Here is a 20962-nt window from a genome sequence, read left to right on the forward strand (position 1 = left end):
GCATTTTCACTGCCAGGTCCTGGGGTTCAATCCCTGGTTCAGGAACTAAGATCCCACAGCTGTGGGGTGCAGCCAAGAAAATGAAATGAAATGAAATAAAAGAAAAGAAAAAAAATAAACTATGTTAAAAATGGCCCCCAAAGGTAGTGCTGAAATGCTGTCTATTGTTCCTAGAGTCCTTGATGTGCCTTATGGAGAAAATACATGTGTTATATATGCTTCACTCAGGTATGAATTCGTGCTATTGGTCATGAATTCAATGTTACTGAAGCAAAAATATATAGTAAATAAAGTGTCTTTAAACAAACACAGATAAAACAAGGTTATGTATTGATTTAGTGACTAAAATGTGACCAGTGGCTTGGGGGAACCTAACTGTATTTACCTTAGGAGCAATGGTTCAGTAGTTATTAATTCAGTGTTGGCAGTAACTTTGAGACAGGCTGGGACCTGGGACACTTTGCTGCCGTGCTTGCACCTGGACAAACATCTCCTTGAGCAACAAAATACAAAGAAACTCTAAAGGACTAATAATAACTGTGTGCATGCTTGAGCAGTTGGGGCAAATTATGGACATGATACAAAAAGACCGAAAAAACCCAACTACCACTTCTGAAGAGCGGGGAGCAAAAAAGGTGCACTGCACATGCATGCTGCACTCAACACCACCAAAACGGTGGGCAAACAACCTAAGCCCCTCCAGCCCGACCACTGCACAGACTCCTACCCTCACCCCACAAAAGGAATCAGGTCACCACCGACCTTGGGGAGCAAACAAGGGAAACTGTTACTTGTTTTCGCTCCCCCCTACTGCAGCAGGGGCCCCAATAAAGCCTTGCCTGAATTCCTTATCTGGCCTCTTATCAATTTCTATTGATTGGGGGAAGGCCAAGAACCCTGGCTGGTATCAACTTTATAGAACATAACTACCACAAATAACGGAAATCAACTATATGTATACGGAGGGAAAAAGTGTTTTTCAAATGCATCTGATTTTCTTATTAACACAAGTGGGGGGGGGGGAAAGCCTTCCCAAGAAATCGCTCCACTACTCTCCCAAACAGCCTATAAAAGCGGTCATCAGGCCTTTCCCCCTCCACTATTCCTTTCCCCCTCCACTTTATTCTTCCTCAGTTCTCTCTCTGTGTGTCTCTTGAACGGGTTCTCCACCTAAGTAATGTTTTCCGAGAATCTAGAGTCCTATACTAAATTTGATAGCGACAGACACAGACGACGCACACGTACGTTCAAAAGTGAGCTCTGCGGCCGTGTTCCCACAAAATTAATTGAAAATAACCCGTGGTACAACAATTCTATCAGAACTCAGAGAAGGGCATTTCCCCACTTTGGGCATCCACCTTTGGAAATTCCCAAGGACATTATATAAATACACTATATTTTTCTTTTCTTTTCTTTTAAACAGTAACTGCAGTGAACCCTCCCACAAGCCTTAATAAACCTTCCGCTCTTAGTTTATTTCCTCTGTTTCTTTAAGACGTAAGTCGGGTGTTTTGCCCTGTTCAGAAATGGCTGCCCCTGCTTCACACGCTTTGCGCAGGGTTCTTGAACAGAATTTGGCGTAGAGGCAACTCAGTGACTTACGCGGCGCAAGATGGGGACTTGGCGGCGGGCAACACTGAACCTCCCAGCATGCTTTGCGGCCTGGCGGAGAGGCCCGACGCCTAGTGATGGGGAGCCCTCGATGCTCTACGCCGCCAAATCGGCTGTAGCGGTTGAGGTTGAGCCCGGGGCCTGGGAATTGGACGCTCGCAGAGGGGGAAAATGGAAGCGTGGCGCTGTGTGAGGAGAGGCTACGGCCGCTGTGTGGTGGGGAGAGGCAGGTCAGTAGGGCTGGGTGGCGGGAGGGAGGAGGGAGGGGCGGGCGGCCTGGGGGCGGGCGGCCAGGGTTAACCGGGGCGGGGCGGGGTGGGGAGTGGGGGTTGGACGAGGAAGAGGGCCCGGGCCGCGGTGCCGTCAGGACGGACCTCCGGAGACCCCGAGGGATAGGTAAACCCGGCGCGCAGCCGGAGGGGCGCTCGGCCCACGGGGTCCAGGGCCCGGGCGCGGAGCGCGTCGGCCATGGGCCGGGTTCGTGCTTTCCGGACCAGGTTGGCCTCAGAGTCCCGACCCTTTTCCCCCAACCCAACCTCCTAGCCAGCCTGAGCCTCCGGGTCCCCGGCCTCCTTCCCCAACCCTGCAGCCCCCTCCGGGAGCTGCCGGTCTGCAGGGAGGGGCTGGTTTGTTGTTGTGTTGGTGTCTCTCGAACTTTAGTTACTGGGATCCCAACCTTTACGATTATTACCAAATTCTCTTTCCACATCTATATTACTTAATGGATATTTTTCTTGAAATTGACTCACTTTTTAAAAAAGCACTTCAATAGGTGCTGCGCACGTTAGAGTCTCCCTAAGCAGTATCCGTGAGATCTTGGGTTTGGTATACTGATTTTTTTTCCTAATACATTTTGAAATGGATACTTAGATATAAAAAATTTTAAGTTTAAATGTGTACCACGCGAAACCGACTGGCGTACCACACGTGGGAAGCACAGCACTCTATTAGTTTTTACATAAGTTATGGGGATCTGGTTTTAACTCCTGTAGTCTTGGGACTTGACAGTCGTCAACAATGTTTCCTGAGTACCAGCTGTGTGTCAGGCACTGTGCTAGGCACTTGGGAAGAGCCCCAGATTAAAATGAATAAGAAGGCTCTGGCCGTGAAGGAGCTCATCATTTTAAGAGAAAAAAAAAAAGTCTGTTTAAGTACCTACAGATATAGAGAATGTTTTGTAGTACAAGTATTATATTTCAGTACGGTAGCTTATTAAGATAGAAAATGTATGGGCAAGCCCCAAATCTCTATGGCTTTCAGAGTTGTCACAAAGCAGGATACACTACCCTTGTCATGTCTTTAAAGATTTACAATTACATTGAGTTTAGAGAACAGTTTGAAAATGTGTAAACTGCTCAATAAATTTATGTAACAGTTAAAAATTTAAATGCTGTTAAAATGAAACAAATGTAACATATAAAAGTCAAATAACATTTAAATACAATTTAAGCAAAATTCTTTTGGTGATAAAAGTGGACATTATTGACGCTATCTTGGAAATGTACCTTTAATGAATTCTGGAGGAAAGGATAGAAGTTTTTCTCAGAATCCTAGCATTTTGCCAGAATAGTGTAGTAGAAAGAAGGTGGTGCTTGAGTTGCGTTGTTTCTTAGGAGAGCCTGAGAGCAATATATCTATTCAAAATAATAATAACACTACTTTGGAGACATTTTTCATGCTATAACCTATCATATAATTGGTATCAGATAATTGATGCTGTTGGGTTTGGAGTGTTGGTGAATTTCTAGTAAGTAATTCTCTTTCATTTCCCTCAAGGAGAAGCGTGCTTTAAATTAAAAGAAAAAAAAAGGGAGTAGCATGAAACAATAAATTATCTACCTACTGATTAGCAAGAGAGGTACTTTTATGAAGTAGTGATAGTCTTTTGTTAGCTATAAAGATGTTTGGAAAATATAACCTTGGTATAAAAAACATGTTCAGAAGCATGTTTTTACTCCAAACCCAGGTTGGAGAGATTCACTTTAATTGTAGTCACCTTCTATGTTCTATATTTGATTTAAGTATTATGTTTGCTGTGGATTTTATTTGTCCGTTGAGTTTTATTAGATGCTAGAAAGCTACTCTGAATACAGTTTGGTCATTGATTCAACACAGTTGAATTGTGTGGACTTTTAGAAGTGCATCTGGTGTTTCGGGAGGTTGGTGGATTCTATGTTAAGTGTTTAGAATACCATTCATAGTTGTTTAGGGAGAGTATTGAGATACTGCCACTAGTAGTTAAGTGATGGCTGCTTTTTCCCCCATCCTTCACAGATTTAGAAGTCAGATTTTAAATATTAGACATTACCTTCCCTCGAGGAAACATTTAGATTTTGTGTGCTACAGCTGAACAAAAAGTGGTGCCTCAAGGAGTGTATTTATTTCTTTTAGATACCCCATGTTACCCCATCACCAGAAGAGTCTCGGCAGAGACTGGACTGCACCGTGGGAGAATCTGCAAAGGTGTTGCTGGAACAGACATATTTCTAGTTGTATGAGGTGGCCTGGACATTATTCTCGTGCTCCTTACCCATACTTCAGTAGTAGGCATTTTTCACTAAATTGGAGACCACCTTGTTTGTTTGAGTCTAGAACTCAGTTTCAGTACTGGAACTGGAGACCTGACAACCTGAGCCAGACATCTTTGATTCATCTCTCTAGTTACATCATGAACTCTGAGGGAGATGAGCCTTCATCAAAACGAAGAAAACACCAAGGTAAAGGTGACATTTATCTTGGTGGAGAAATAGACATAAGCCATAGAGTAATTGAAACTTTCATATTTAATCCTTAAGAAAACCTGCAGGTTTTAGAGGTGTTGGTGTTTATTTTTAGCCAGTAGTTTTCTGTTATGAAAAAGGAAATTCTTTTTTTAAATTAAGACTTTTAAAAAGAAATTTTCAATTAATTGTGTATTTCTGGCAGTAAAAATAGAAGTGACTCTACATATAGACTAAAGTTGGAAAACAAATGGAGGACTAGATTAAAACATTAAGTTTAATTTAAGAATAATTTTCAAATTCAGTGTTTTTGAAACAAAGGTCCTTAGACTTCTTAGAAATTGGTGGATGTATGCTTGGGAGTCCACAGCTATTTTAAAAAATCATGTTTTCATTTTTAATGTTAGCTTCATTATATAAGACAAAAGAATTTCCTTAAATAGAAACAATCATAAATGAAAGCTATTTTCTTACAGAATCAGATTTTAGCTTATTAAATTTATATTTCTCATACTGAGGTCTGTAGACATAATCTCGAGAGTCTGTGGGAAGTTTTATCTTTTAACCACATCTTATTCAACTTTGAGACACTTTTTTCTAGATATCTTGATTATTTCTATTTTTCTCACATTCTTTTTACTCTAAACAATTCACTAGGCTCTCTGTGCCGCCAGCCAAGCCCTACCTCCAAAGTATACATGAGTTGTCTAAGTAAATTTGGAATTGTCTTTCTTACTGAGCTGTGGTTTTCAGTGAAGATCATTCCTACTGAAGATACGAAAATAGGCTGTGTGAGTGTTAAAGTGTAGGAAGCTGACCTAAGTTTGTCAAAGGATGGCATTCACAGTGTCTCACCTGGAAGTCAGAGCTAGATTAGTTAGTGCTCTTTCAAGTAGAACTTCTACTACACATTTAAGTAGAAATTCTAAGCACTCAAAAGTGAAAATTTATTTGTATAGCACTTAACCACCACATATGTTTATAAACAAAGCTTTGTTTGAATGATTAAAAGGTGTATTTAGAGACATTAAAATTAGGTTCCTAAGGACAACGCATACTTTATAAATCTAGGGCTGTATGATGACATGAGATAGCTTCTCATTCACGTATTCATTGTTCATCAGGACGACACACTCCTCTTCTGTTTAGCGTTTTGTTATAAATCAGGTGTGCTCTCAGATGAAGCGGTGGTGTAGTGACACAAGCATGGGCTTAGGAACCGCTCCCTGCTCTCATTCTGCTCCACCACTAATTATGTGGGTTTGGACAGGTCACTGAACCTCTCTGCTCCTTGGTTTCCCAGTGTAAAATAATGCCTACTTTGAAAGCCTGTGGAGGCATGAAGTGAGATATGTCAAAGTGCCTAACACACTGTTGGCTTCATAGTAGGTACTCAGAAAATCCTGGTGTTGTTGTTTTCCCTTTAATGGATGGGGAATTACATTTACATACTGATAAACTTTGATTGCAACCTGACTCTTTATATGTCCGTTCTTCCTAGGTATTGTGAATAAGGAAAATGCTCTTCGTTAAGCCATATTTGTGACTTCTGATATTTCACTAATACTACTTTTCAATCAAGAGAACAGCATTGCTAACTTGCCTATCACTTTAAAGTGGTATTTGAAGGATTTGTGTGACACAATTATGACCTTTTAATTAGGCACCCTAAAAACCCGATCAGGCCTATTGCTTACTTTCTTTGATTCATCTGTCTTCTCTGCTGTGATCACCTTGTTGCTCCTGACATGGAAGGTATATAAGCTTTTGTAGTGTGAATTTATGTTGTGAAGTATGTGAAGGCCAGAGACTATCCACTCTCTCAGTAGTTTTCAAACTGTCTTCCAGGGAACCCTAGCATTCAAATACATTTCTGTATGTTTGTTAAAAGCAAATGTGGTCAGGATAAAATGTGTTTACCCCATCATCCCAGCTCCAGTCCCAGCATACCAGGGACTGATGGTCATGACATGAAAAGTAATGCCAAAGTGTTACACAAGCTGTAGAAGTCTGAAAGCCACTGTATTAATTTGATAATCTGATGGTCTCAGTTATTTAAAAAATGGAATTGCAAAAAGACTTGGTTACAAACTCTTAATTGCCAGGACTATACAAATCTTAATGCTTTTATATGCCTTTATATATACATATTCTACAAGAAAGTATGAATGATTTCTTTAGACTTCAATCTTTCATATTTTAATGCAGTGGTGTCATGAGGGTGGTGCTGTAAGTTTGTGATGGTAGCTTGCATTTTGTTTGTATGACTAGAGCCCTTTCCATCTCGTATACATATAAAGACTTAATGATTTGTGGCTAAAACCATAGACAGTCCCCTGTTTATGAATGAATTGTGTTCTAGATAATCAGTTCTTAAGAATCAGTTCTGTTTTCCTCATAGAAGCTATGTTATAAATCTCAGGGTAGTTGTGTGGAGTCAGTATAATTTGCTTTAGTTGTGGCCTTTAGCGGTAGGATTCTCCATTTTCAGTGAAGGATAAGGAAGGGGATAGTTTCCTTCTCTTTAGCTCTAGGCTAAATTATGTAATAGTTGAATGCTTTGTTTAGTTTGGTTTTCTTTCCTTCCACCATTTTTTCTTAGCCTTTCTCCTCAGGCTCCTAGTACCTTCATGGTATCATAATTCCAACTCCCCTGTTCCACCCAGACCTCACTATTCATAAAGATTACCTTCCTCTTCTGTCCTCTGGTCAAAATGCCTATTCCCTCAGTGCAGCAGATATCAGCATTTAGATTTTGAGGGAAGAAACCTGATTAAAGTCAATTTGCCAGAGTATATTTTAAAATTTTTACTTCACTGGCATTTTTATAGAGTGTACTGACACTTTTTTTCTTCCAGTTTTATTGAGATATAATTGACATACCAGCCCTGTATAAGCTTAAGTTGTACAGCATAATGATTTGACTTACATACATCATGAAATGATTATCACAATAATTTTTGTGAACATTCGTCATTCCACAGAGACACAAAAGTAAAGAAATATTCTTCCCTGTGATGAGGATGCTTAGGATTTACTCTCTTAACAGTTTACCTATAGAACACACCACAGTGCTCATTACATTGATCATGTTGTACATCACATCCCTAGTATTTATTCATCTTATAACTGGAGGCTTGTACCTTTTGACTGCCCTCAACCAGTTCCCCCTCCCCACTAGAGTGTGTTGATATTCTGACTGTAAATATACTGTCATTGTAGAAGATTTGGAAAAATCGACCACAATCCTTCCTCTCAGAGACAATTACTCTTAAAAACAGTGGTATGTTTCCCTTTAGTCTTTTTTCCCCCATATATAAAATATTTTTCTTCAATTTAATTTTTAATTGGTGAAATTTTAGGGATTGTCATCCAGTGAAGTGAAAACCTTCTTTCAGGAAAAGGAAGATATTCTAGGGCTCAGATTTTTTTCATATCATCTAATCATTCTCAAAAGTCCATCTTCAAATCTTTTTGTTTCCCAAGTTCATCCCATTTCTTGTTTTTCCCTTCTTTTGAGCTTATAGATTCTCTAAAATGTTCCACATTTTTTTTCATGGCTTCCATGGCAGTAAGAGTATCCTTTTTAATGGTGGGGTGAGGAAGACAAGATCAAAGGGGGTGTGTGTGTGTCTGTGTATATATACATATATATAAACATATATACTTAGTGGTGTGTGTCTGTATCTATAGTGATACACACATATATATATTTATTTTTAGTAGGCATTTCTAAGTCAAAGACTGCCTATAATTGCAAAATCTCATGCTATTTGATCCTCTTCTCATCACTTTATCAGGGTACATGGTGTCTTTGCGGAATATAAACTATCACACATTCCTGGTTGCTGCATGCTAGTTTTGTCAGTCAGGCATCATCATTTACTAGCATTCTGTAGCTGTGTTACATTTAACTTTTGCTTTGGTGTGCATTAAAAATATTTCTTTTGCTTATTTTGTTTGCATTCTTCCAGTAAGTACTACTTCCATTTATTGTCATTATATACCCTTCATTCATGTCTAAACCAGATTTCTCAGATGAATTGTTTCTGGAACTTAGTTAAGCATTTGATGATCTTATCATACTAATAGGTGATAAAATACAATGTGAAATCACCTTATTGAAAGGCCAGCTGTGACATACAAATATATTATCATGGTTATGAAGTTGCTGAGCATGTCTGCGGCAGAGCCACTTCGTAACCATGGGGAAGTGAGAAACCGTGACCCCAATATAGTCAGTTTTATTAACACACACTCTCAGCCTCCAAAATGACTTGCTAGACCCTTTTAAACAGTTTTGTACCTCTTGGTCAGTCAGTGTATCATTTTACTGCCTTTGTAATCAATTTGATGACAACTTCTAGTTATTAAGTACCACATTGCCATTTCCTAGGGAAAAACATTCTGTTCATTGCCTATAGGAATGTTTAAAAGGCAAGAAAATACTTATATACAGGAAAAATATGATCCGTTTTTTATTAATTCTTTGTATTTTATCTAATATATTTTAACAGGCACAATAAAACGGGATTGGGAATATATATGTAACCATAATAAAGAAAAAACGAAGATCCTAGGAGACAAAAATGATGACCCCATATGTGAAGACAGTGAGAACAAGTTTGACTTTTCAGTGATGTCCTATAATATACTTTCTCAAGATTTATTGGAAGACAATTCACACCTTTATAAGCACTGCCAGCGGCCAGTATTACACTGGAGTTTTAGGTTTCCCAATATTCTGAAAGAAATTAAACACTATGATGCAGATGTAAGTACAAAATATCATCAAAATTCTTCACATAAGGAAGAGTTGGATTCATTTCTGAACTAAATGGTTTTATCCCTTTTGTTTGTAGGGTAAGAAGGGAAGACATTAAATATAGTGATGAGGGAACTCTCTGGCGGTCCAGTGGTTAGGACTCTGCACTTTCACTGCCAAGGGCCTGGTCGGGGAACTAAGATCCCACAAGCCACAGCGTGGCCCAAAAATAAATAATATATAAATATAGTGATGGAACAGTTTTTAACAAGGTATCATAACTTTGGAGGAATAACTTGCTAATGGTTGTTGATATAAATAATTATATAATGTTTCAAATAAGATCCAAAAAGTTTTAAGCATCGATCAGTTTTGAGACAGGGACTGGCACCATATTAAGTATTCAGTAAATATTTCCTTTGATTCAAAATTTAAATAATTCGTGCAAAAATTTATTTAGATGATAGCATTCAAAAAATTATCTCTTAAGAAAGGACTAGGCCGCCTGCCGATGCAGGGGACACGGGTTCATGCCCCGGTCCGGGAAGATCCCACATGCCGGGGAGTGGCTGGGCCCGTGAGCCATGGCCGCTGAGCCTGCGCGTCCAGAGCCTGTGCTCCGCAACAGGAGAGACCACAACAGTGAGAGGCCCGCGTACCGCAAAAAAAAAAAAAAAGGACTAGGGGCTTCCCTGGTGGCGAATCCGCCTGCCAATGGATTAAGAATCCGCCTGCCAATGCAGGAGACACAGGTTCGAGCCCTGGCCTGGGAAGATCCCACATGCCGCAGAGCAACTAAGCCCGTGGCCACAACTACTGAGCCTGCACTCTAGAGCCCGTGCGCCACAACTACTGAGCCTGCGCTCTAGAGCCCGCGAGTCACAACTACTGAGCCCACATGCCACAACTATTGAGCCCATGTGCCACAACTACTGAAGCCTGCCCACCTAGAGCCCATGCTCCACAACAAAAGAAGCCACAGCAATAAGCCCGTGCACCACAACGAAGAGTAGCCCCTGCTTGCCACAACTAGAGAAGAGCCTGCGTGCAGCAGTGAAGACCCAGTGCAGCCAAATATAAATAAAATAAATTTAAAAAAAAAATGGTGATTTAGTACTAATGAACATGTAAATTCAGGAAAAATATTCCAACATATAAATTATAAATATTTCCTTTGGTAAATACCAGTTTTGGATAATAAGAGGGCTTCATGTGATTAAAGGTCAGGGTTTTGGGGGCTGATCAAATTTGGAGACATTAATTTGATAGATCTATACATTACAGGAAAAAAAAATTTTTTATTTCAGCTTTCATCAGGTTTTTAGAATTTTAGAAACCTATTTTTAAAGACAAAAGCACCAGAAAATTCATATTTGCATATTTTTGTTCTAATTCAAGCCATTTTTTTTCTTTTAAGGTACTTTGTTTGCAAGAAGTGCAAGAAGATCATTATGGAACAGAGATCAGGCCAAGTTTGGAATCATTGGGTACAGTGTAACTTTTACTTTAGCCAGATTTACTTAATGGGTTGTTAAAGTATAACTTGCTAATAACAAAGATGTGTGGTGTATTTGGACCTAAAATCTTAATTTTGAAAAAACTTAATATGCATTTCAAAAGGTCAGGAAAAGATTGAGGTATATCAAATGGGACCTTTTGTGTTAATACATAATTTTAATTCGGATGGAAAGGTATGCAAGAATCCCTTAATAGCTTCCTTTCCAGGAGTTGCTTTGCCTACTCCCAGAGCCCTAAGATTCTGAGTTCCATGAGATCAGGGACCATCGTGTCTAGTTCATCATCATATAATACCAGTGTCCACCGTGTGTAATGGATAGAAGCTGAAAATCTGGTGAGTGAATACCTCTAGAAACAGGTTGTCTGTTTGAGAAATGCTGCCTACTTCGCATTCATCCATGCAGCAAATATTGATATTTTTTGAGTGCCTACTGTACACCATGCACTGTTCTAGGCAGTGGGAATACAGCAGTGAGCAGAACAGGCAACAATCTCTGCCCTTGGGGAGCATACATTCTAGTGGAGAAAGGCCAAGAACAAACTGAACAAACAAGTAAATAGTGCCTTAGGTAATGGTAGTTTTCTGGAGAAAAGCAAATGGGTCAGGTTTCAGTTTTAAACAAAGTGATCAGAGAAGGTAACATTTGAGTAAAGACAAAGGAGGTGAAGGAACAAGCCATGGCTAGAGTTTTCCAGGTAGTGGAGATAGCAAGGGAAAGGCGCTGAAGTTGGAGTGCCTTAAGGCAAGTGAAGCTGCTGTGTGTGGAGTGGAGCAAGCGGGGAAGAATTAGAGGCAAAAAGGTGAGAGAGATGGGGTTGGGGGCGGTGAGGGGGCAGATTACTGTAAGGCCTCACTGTCTTTGTCATGACTCTGACTTTTGTTAGGATGGAAATGAGAATGGTGATAATGTACACGTATGTAACCCTGAAGTCTGCCAGTAAAAAAATCTATTTGACCCAGTCTCAGACTTTTTTGATTCTAACACTTATTAACATCCTACATTACTAATGTTTTGCAGAATACACTTTGGTAAACATTGTTCAAAAAATTAGGAGAACTGTGTTTTGCCATATATATAATTTTGTGTGTGTGTGGCAAAACACAGTTCTTCTAATACTTACATATATAAAAAACCAGCCATCTTCGTTTAAAATTTTTTTCTTTCCTCTAGGTTATCACTGTGAATACAAGATGCGGACAGGAAGGAAACCTGATGGCTGTGCCATTTGCTTCAAACATTCCAAATTTTCCCTCTTATCAGTAAACCCAGTGGAATTCTACCGCCGTGATGTTCCTCTATTGGACAGAGACAATGTTGGATTAGTGTTACTCTTGCAGCCCAAAATCCCAAGTGCTGCCTCCCCTGCAATCTGTGTGGCTAACACACATCTGTTGTATAACCCAAGGCGAGGTGATATTAAACTGACCCAACTGGCAATGCTTCTGGCAGAGATTTCCAGTGTTGCCCATCAGAAAGATGGCAGCTTCTGCCCCATTGTTATGTGTGGTGACTTTAATTCTGTTCCTGGTTCTCCACTGTATAGTTTTATAAAGGAAGGGAAATTGAATTATGAAGGACTTGCCATAGGAAAGGTACGTGCTTGCTTCCTCATTATTAGGAGGTGGACTTAGTCTCTCTCTTCATTGTAAAGTGAGGGTAGTCATCACAGGGCTATTTGAAAACCTTGATGAGTCAGTACCCTCACTTTACCAACCTGTGATGATGAGCTACAGCTACTGATAAGTAATTATATTTACTTGAGTGAATTTCACCTATTGAATTTCCATCTATTTGTGGCAACATTTTGCTTGGAGGAATTGACAGGCAGTAAAAAATTCAGAATGGGAGAGGAGAAGAAAAATGAAAGCGTTGACAGACATGAGTACTGCATAAATAAGGAACTACTTACAAGGTGGCAGAATAGAATTTTGAATGCTGGATGTGGCCAATATAGTTGGCAAAACAGTAATTTAGTATTTATTTATTATATAAGCTTCCCTTTATACAGTGATAAATATTTTAATTCTTTAGCTGAGTGTAATTTATCCCATGTTTTTATTTTAATTGTACTTTCTTTTGCTTACTTTAGATTATTTCATCTTCGGTATATTTAACCAAAATAAACTCTCCACCACTGAGTTTTGAATGATAGTTTAAAATTTTATAAGAGTTGATCTCTCTTAGTATTTTATGTAGCAGGAAATATATTGCAGGTAGTAAAAAAGGAGGAGCAGTATTAGTCCAAAACTATAGATCGTTTAGATTTCCAAATTAGACAAAAACATGCATAGGAAAAGATTTCCATTTACATGTAAATAATAAGTGCTTTCTGAACTCTATTTGAACAAGATTTTATAAGCACAAATAATTAATGTAATGAATAAAGGGTAATATTTACCATTCTTGGATTCCCTTTTATCTGAGAAATAAACTTTTCAGTACACAAACTATTTAAAATCTATTCACCTAAGATACCTGTTGAAATTTTGTTTAGGTATCTGGCCAGGAACAGTCTTCACGGGGACAAAGAATTTTATCTATTCCAATTTGGCCCCCAAACCTAGGTATCTCACAGAACTGTGTGTATGAGGTACAGCAGGTACCAAAAGTAGAAAAGACAGGTAAGTGTTTGCAATACATTTTGGCAGTCTTCTTGATAATAGTGTTCCATTTGAAGACATAAAACTAAATTTTTTAAAGGGATAACATCTCAGTGATGAATATTCATATATAAAAGCATATAGTTGTTTGCTTATTCCTTTTTTTTAAGAGCTCTAAATTTACCTTTTTAAAATTCAGCTTCCAAAATTATCTTTGCGTGAATTACTTGCATGTTGCTTTGGAAATGTTTGTGTTTTATTTTTGCTAATTCTGGAGATCATCAAAACATAGATACCAGAATGAACCATTTTACTAGGCATCTATCTAAACTAGATATGTCTTAAATATTGTTCCTAGAGTAAAAGGACTATACTAAGGCAAGCTAGAACAAAACAATACATTGATAGTATAAATATATTTCTCTTTGTTCTTCCAGACAGTGATCTGACACAAACACAGCTGGACAAAACAGAGGTCCTAGTAACAGCTGAAAAGTGAGTTTTGGAAAGCAACAATAGACATTTGCTGACTTCAGTTGAGTAAAGAAATCACTTGGATGAAAAATGAAGTTGATGATGTTTTATGCTGGTGAAGAATGCTGGCTCTTAAGTCAAATAGACCTGAGTTCCAACCTTGACTTTGCTACTTTTTAGCTGTGTGATTTTTGAGCAAGAAATTTAACATCTCTAAGGTTCAGTTTCTTTATCTATAATTTGGGTTGTTGTGAAGATTAGATGAGACAAAGCATGTAAAGCTCAGTGTTTGACATACAATAGTAAGTGCTTAAACCCTGCTGTTTATAGAAGCAGCTTGTCCATGAACCTGAACAGGCTAGTAAATTTATTATCTTTGAAATTTATTGCTATTACATATTTAAACAAAGGTCAAGATCACAGAAAAATATCTTTCAGATTTCAAGAGGACCTTTAGCCTCCTTTGACTTACTGGATCTTGAAACAAATCTAAGGAGAATTGACCCAAAAAAGAATATGTCTGTAGAAAAGACAATTATACGTATCTCTTAAACTACAGGAAAGGGTCATCAGAGGTAGCTGGGTGAAGATGCCTGGATTTCTTTTTATTAAAGAATCATGAATGTTTAGGGCTGTGGTTGAGAAACAGATGTATATTAATACAACAGGATGGAGACTTAAATCTTGTCCCTTGGGAGATTCTTGAAATGTCTTGATTGTTTCATATTGTGCTCTTTTATAGCTTTGACTTTCGTTTAACATTTAAAATTTTCTCATTCTTTTTATCTGCTTTCTCCTCAGTCTTATTTTATTTTGTATATCTTGTTTTGGGAAAATATATATAAGAATTAGTAAGAAAGCAATTTTTTTGAATTTTTGAAAAAGAATATATAAAAATCTGTGATTAAAACTTTCAAAGTAAAAACTTCCCTGAGTAAGATTAATAAAAAGGTTACTCTTACTAACAACTACTTAGTTTTGAGTAATTCTAAAATCTTTTTATAACAAAATGGGGTATAAGAAAAGATACTTTTAAGTATCTATATAAATACAGTGTGTGTATACGCATAGCTTTTATCTATAAACTGAAATGTTGGTAGTAAGATAACAGTTTGCAGGAGACCTATTTTACATTTAAAAATATTGTAAATATAAGTCCTTAGACATAAAAAGTTGCTAAAACTTGGAAGTAGAGCATCTTGAAGCAATTACCTTTGCTTATTGACATATGAGCTCTTTAAAAGCAGAGCAACATCTTTATTTGTGTATTCTCAGCGCATAAGATGAGATAGTGCCTGGGACTTATTAGTACGTGCTTGGTAAATGTTTGTTGGGTGAATAAAAAAGTTTTTTTAAATTTTGTTTTCTTTTGTGACATAAAAGATCCTTAAAATTCATGATGTGTTAGTAGGAAATGATTTTTAAACCTTTTACCCATAACATTATGTGTATTTGTAGTGTGGGGTAAATGTAAACCGTTATAGAAGCTGTTTTAAGATACAGTATGAGGGAATTCCCTGGCGGTCCAGTGGTTAGGACTTCATGCTCTCAGAGGGCCCAGGTTCAATCCCTGGTCAGGGAACTAAGATCCCACAAGCCGTGCAGTGCAGCCAAGAAAAAAAAAAAGATGCAGTACAAAATTATCTCATATACCATACCAAGAACAGTAATGGTAAAATATAAGCCCTCTGACATCAGAAGTCTGTTAGTTCTAAATAGCATTCCTAAAGGCCACTTTAATTTTCCTTCTTAAAAACAACAAAGAACTTATAAATTGTTTAAGAATATGTGTTCATTCGCAAGTGAATCTCTCAAATATGTTATAATTAATTTTAAAAGTCACATTATTCGGTTAAGTATTGAGCTCCCCACTCACACCCCACCCCATGTATCACAGCTCTGTTAATGGGTTTTGGATATCACTGCATGAATAAAGGAATGCAAAATTGTGATATGGTCTATTTAAATAAAGATTGTCCTAATGTCTGGTTTTGTCTGGAAATTAAGTGAAAAAGTGGTTTAAATAGGAGGAATTATAAAAATCATGAAGAACTTGATGCTAAATAATTTTTCTTTTCAATTTAGATTATCTTCAAAGTTACAGCACCATTTCAGCTTGTCATCTGTTTATTCACATTATTTTCCTGACACTGGAATTCCAGAAGTGACCACCTGTCATTCCCGAAGTGCCATAACTGTGGATTATATTTTCTATTCCGCTGAAAAGGAAGGTGTTGCTGGGCAGCCAGGTAAAGAATGCGTGTAATCTTAAATTCTGCTTGAGAACACAGTAGCTAAAACTTCAGGGCTAAAGTTGAGAAAGCTAGCTAAACATCTAGATGTTTAGATTTAGAAATTAAAAATATTTTTAAATTGGTAATATATTTGGCAGATTGGTTATATATTTGAGTAAATCAGTTTATCACCTGCAAAAGTTGGAGGCAGTGGAACACCTCAAAGCAAATTATTACCCAAGAATTATATCCACAGCTCTACCCTCCAGTCCCAGTCGGCTTCTGAGGTAGAGTACAGATCTTTCATATTGCCCTTTGGTTTCACTCTCCATACATTTATGTTTTTCTTGTGACAGCAACATCATACAGTTTTGTACTTAAATTTTACTGAAGTATGCTGCCTTCATTGTAGGGCCTTGCTTGTACTGCCAACAATTGACAGTTTTGTCATGTTGAGCCTGGAATATTGGTTCTTCCTGGAAAGAGAAGTCTATAATATATGTGTTTTCAAAAAGCAAAGGTGATAACACACTCTTCCTTGTATGATTCAATGAAAACAAGATTTTTTTTTTTTTTTTTGCGGTACACGGGCCTCACTGTTGCGGCGTCTCCCATCGCAGAGTACAGGCTCCGGGCGCGGGCTCAGCGGCCATGGCTCATGGGCCTAGCCGCTCCGCGGCATGTGGGATCTTCCCGGACCGGGGCACAAACCCGTGTCCCCTGCATCGGCAGGCGGACTCTCAACCACTGCGCCACCAGGGAAGCCCAAGATTTTAAATACTAATCAAAGGACTTAACATGGAGAATAAAGTGCCATTTAAAGTAACTGGAAGTCAAAAATATATTCAGAAAACTGAAAATCCTAAATGTGGACAGCTATTTTGTTTTTCCTGATTTTCCCCTTTTTTCTTTTCCTTTTTCTTTTTTCAGTGCTACTTTTCTTTTCCCATCTGTTTGTTTGTTTTCTCCTTCACAAGGATAACCTTACTAGTAACATTCAGGAGGGGGTTTACTCCTCTCTGCTAGATCAACTCTGCAAAATAAGCTTGCTTTGAATTTGTAATAAGGTTCTGGTAGTTGTCATACTGAAGAACACTCACTAGGTGGCGGAAGTGTGCCATGGACCAGCATCGCTACTGTTAACATTAAGAGCACATCCTCTTTTACTCTATTTCCATGGGTACTGAGTGTCTGGGACCAAACTATACTAATTTATTCTGCAGTCACCTCATAAACGTCCTACTCAGATGTGGCTTGGTCTGTCTGATTTTATACAACTACAGAAAGGTTGATGGGTGAATTTCTTAGGTAGTTGTCAATCTCAAATTATTCTTAACATCTTATGTGTTGCATTGATATTTTCTTCTAAAGATTATTTGCAGAAGTTGAAATGGAAAAAAATCTGAAATAGAAAAAAACAAGCATCTGAAACATCTGTTTGTTAGAGAATTATAATTAGGTTATATCGCAATAAAAATTTAACCATATTCTAAAAACTGTTTCATATTAGACTTCCAGAAGGGTGTCAAGCTATATATCGTTGTTTTAAAAGAAAAAAAAGATTTATATGATTTACAGTAACCTGTTGTTTCACTAAATATGTATATGTTTCTTTAATATAGGAGCCGAAGTTGCTTTGGTTGGTGGCTTGAAACTTCTAGCTAGACTGTCACTTCTTACAGAACAAGACTTATGGACTGTTAATGGACTTCCAAACGAAAATAACTCTTCGGATCATCTGCCTTTATTGGCTAAATTCAGACTTGAGCTCTGACTCCTTTGTTTTTTTTTTTTCGGTACGCGGGCCTCTCACTGTTGTGGCATCTCTCGTTGCAGAGCACAGGCTCCAGATGTGCAGGCCAGCGGCCATGGCTCACGGGCCTAGCCGCTCCATGGCATGTGGGCTCTTCCCGGGGCACGAACCCGTGTCCCCTGCATCGGCAGGTGGACTCTCAACCACTGCGCCACCTGGGAAGCCCCTTACTCTTCTTTGATTACATATATACTGTGCTTTCCCATTTATGTTCTTTTTCAAAGAATGTAAAGTTGTTCTTAAGAGTTTGCATGTTACTTATTTTTATGCTATGGAATTTTTGAAGAGGTTATGTTAAATGCTTGAAACAGGTAGCAGAAGAAACAAGTTTACAACAATTTTCTTTTTTTGATAATGAAAAAATATTTTCCTGACAAGTGAGATCTAAACGCTCTTTATTGTAAAAGAGTTGTAAATATTTATTATAAATTCCAGTAAAATTGACAGTGATTTTTAAATATAGTGCAGTTTCTTTAGTCCTCTTAGTAAAGAATTTCATGTTTTTGGCAAGCTTTACAGTGGATCCAAAATATCTTTGAGTTCTTACAAACCACAACTCATTTCCCTTGCAGAGGCCCGATTTCATCATGAGGATCATATGTTTGTTGAGTCCTAAGTAGTTCATCTCAGAAATCATCGGGTTCACAAGTGTCCAGCCAACCATTATAGTTTGTTTTTGAGGGGGCTCAGTAATGCTTTTCAAAATTGTACAGACTGCTTAATCCATCTTCTTACTATCCTGAGCCGTGTAATATGCCTGCATTTTATTGGGGAAATATAGGTCACCATAACTAGTAGGATGAAGTGCTTTACACAAGCCCACTTTCCATCCTGTCAGAGACCATTGCAGGATACCTAGGAGAGGCAGAGATTGGGGTTATGCCTTGTGTTTCCCTAGTAATTTTTTTTTTTTTTTTATATTCGGTTTCAAGAAAAGATCCCTGGATTGGGAAAGATATTTTATTTTACTTAACTAATCCTGTAGAAATTTATTTTATTAGGAAACATATTTGGAACAAAGTGGCAGCTATAAGGTTATTTTTATTTTGCCTTAGAAATAAGAGGAAGCCAGCAAAACTCTAGAGAGATATCAACTTGGAGACCTAATGCTCATAAGTAGTAACTTTAACTGTTTTGTTTTGTTGTGGTTTAACTGTTGTGGTTTTGTTTCTAAAATGTTTTATTTTATGCAGCAGTGTGAGATGATGCTGATTTTTTTTATAAAGTGGTGAAGATCAGGCCTAAAATATCCTGTAGTTGGCTCTGTATAAGTGTTTGAATCATAAATTTTTAAACATAATTGAAAATTTCCTTTTTTAGACATTGGGATCAAAGAATTATGTACATTTTTACTAAGTAGTAATTTTATATTGAATTATACTGAATTATACAATGGGTTTTACAGTGGGTTTTTTTTACAGTGGGTTTTCTTAATAGAATACTTCATCTTAAATTAGAAAGCAGCAGCTACTTTATAGTCTTGGACTTTAAAAGTTTTTCTACTAAAGTATTTACTACAATGTTTAAAAAATAAACCAGATAAATACCCCCAAAAGGCATGTGGGTTACAAGGATTTGCCTAGTAAAAATTATAGCGATAAGCAAGTACTTTTAACTGTTTAATGTCTTTCTCTCACAGTATTAACTATAGTTCTAGGATTTTTCATTTCGTAGTAAGTTTTCAGAAAATTGTATGTTCTAATTAGCAGATATTGTCATCATCAAATAATAACAGCACATAGTATATTTATCCCCTTTTAGTATTGGGGAAAGAAAAATGAAGATTCATTGATTACTACTTTGTGTTGTGTGAATTTATTAACTAACTTTATATATAGGTATTGTTGATAAACATCCCTGAAAACCTCTATGAAAACTTAATTTTTTGTATCCTGATTAATATATTGTGATTTTAGGCCCTTTTCATGTGCTTCACTTCAATAGAGTTAATCCATAAAATTGCTTTCTACTTTAGCTTATAGAATGAAGTATTATTTTGTGTACTGGAGGCCAAAGGGTCCATGTAACATCATAGCTTTTTAAAGCTCCACTAGGGACTTCTCTGGTGGTGCAGTGGTTAAGAATCCACCTGCCAATGCAGGCGACATGGGTTCAGTCCCTGGTCCGGGAAGAACACACATGCCACGGAGCACCTAAGCCTGTGTTCCACAACTACTGAGCGTGCAAGCCACAACTACTGAAGCCTGTGCGCCTAGAGCCCGTGCTCTGCAACGAGAAGCCACTGCAGTGAGAAGCCTGCGCACTGCAACGAAGAGTAGCCCCCACTTGCTGCAACTAGAGAAAGCCTGTGCACAGCAATGAAGACCCAGTGCAGCCAAAAATAAATTTATATAAAAAAAAAAGCTCCACTAAAATTAACGTCCATTTTCTTTACTTTTTTCGGTCCAAAGAGTTAATAACTCTGTTGGATCCTTGTATTTATCTGCCAAAATTAAATTAAATTTGGTTAATTGCTGAAACCAAATCTCCCAGTCTCAAGCGCTATGCTATCCAAGTGTGTGGGGGTGCGGGGGGTTTTTTTTTTTTTCTTTGGCTGCACCCTGCGACTTGTGGGATCTTAGTTCCCTGACCAGGGATTGAACCTGGGCCATGGCAGTGAAAGCAGAGTCCTAACCCCTGGACCTCCAGGGAATTCCCTATGCTATTTAAGTTTTAAATGGAAAGGGATATATTATGGAGTAATGAAATGCTTTACTGTATGTAGCCTTTGCTATCTGTATGCGTGTTTGAAATCATCTTTTTTGGAATTTAGCAGCGGTCTGCTTTTAACCCTTTGCTTTCATAAAAAAACTAAGATCCAGAGAATTCAAGGGGTTGGAGAAACATTCACGTCAAGTCATTTGCACTTTTTCCCTGTAAGTTACCTAATATATTATTGTACTAGTACATCTGTGCCTGAAGATTTTGTGGTAGATGTACTAAGCTGTGTAACTGACTTGTTGCCTCTTCTAAATTGTTTCATTACCCTTTTCAGCCTTTATTACTTAGGGTGATACCAAAATATAAGTGAATTAAGATACACCAAAATAGAGTGATGTTTAACACAGAGTCTGAAAATTGTGGATGACAACAAGGGTGAGAGAGTGATAAATTAGTTTACCAACAAGGGTGACAGAGTGATAAATTAGTTTACTAGGACAAGTATGTAATAAGAGGAATAAGAAAAAAATCACACCATTTATATTTTTAGAAGGAAAACAATCC

The 20962-nt window shown here is 37.8% G+C and overlaps 1 protein-coding gene across 5 annotated transcripts; it reads left to right on the forward strand.

Moving 5' to 3' along the window:
- Positions 1–1589: 1589 nt before the first annotated feature.
- Positions 1590–18195, forward strand: ANGEL2 (angel homolog 2). Of its 5 annotated transcripts, none has more exons than XM_067728982.1 (9): positions 1591–1841; positions 4003–4328; positions 8849–9105; positions 10514–10583; positions 11787–12208; positions 13111–13237; positions 13654–13711; positions 15776–15939; positions 17547–18195. In XM_067728982.1, exons 1-9 carry the CDS (start codon positions 1783–1785, stop codon positions 17696–17698), a joined length of 1635 nt encoding a protein of 544 aa, XP_067585083.1. In that variant the 5' UTR covers positions 1591–1782; the 3' UTR covers positions 17699–18195. The 5 variants fall into 5 exon arrangements, with proteins under 5 accessions (XP_067585087.1, XP_067585083.1, XP_067585085.1 ...); XM_067728984.1 differs by lacking the exon at positions 1591–1841 and adding an exon at positions 1931–2007; XM_067728983.1 differs by lacking the exon at positions 1591–1841 and adding an exon at positions 1968–2108.
- Positions 18196–20962: the final 2767 nt, after the last annotated feature.

The sequence above is a fragment of the Pseudorca crassidens genome, chromosome 2 (genome assembly GCF_039906515.1).
Source record: "Pseudorca crassidens isolate mPseCra1 chromosome 2, mPseCra1.hap1, whole genome shotgun sequence".
In the NCBI taxonomy this organism is placed as follows: Eukaryota; Metazoa; Chordata; class Mammalia; order Artiodactyla; family Delphinidae; genus Pseudorca; species Pseudorca crassidens.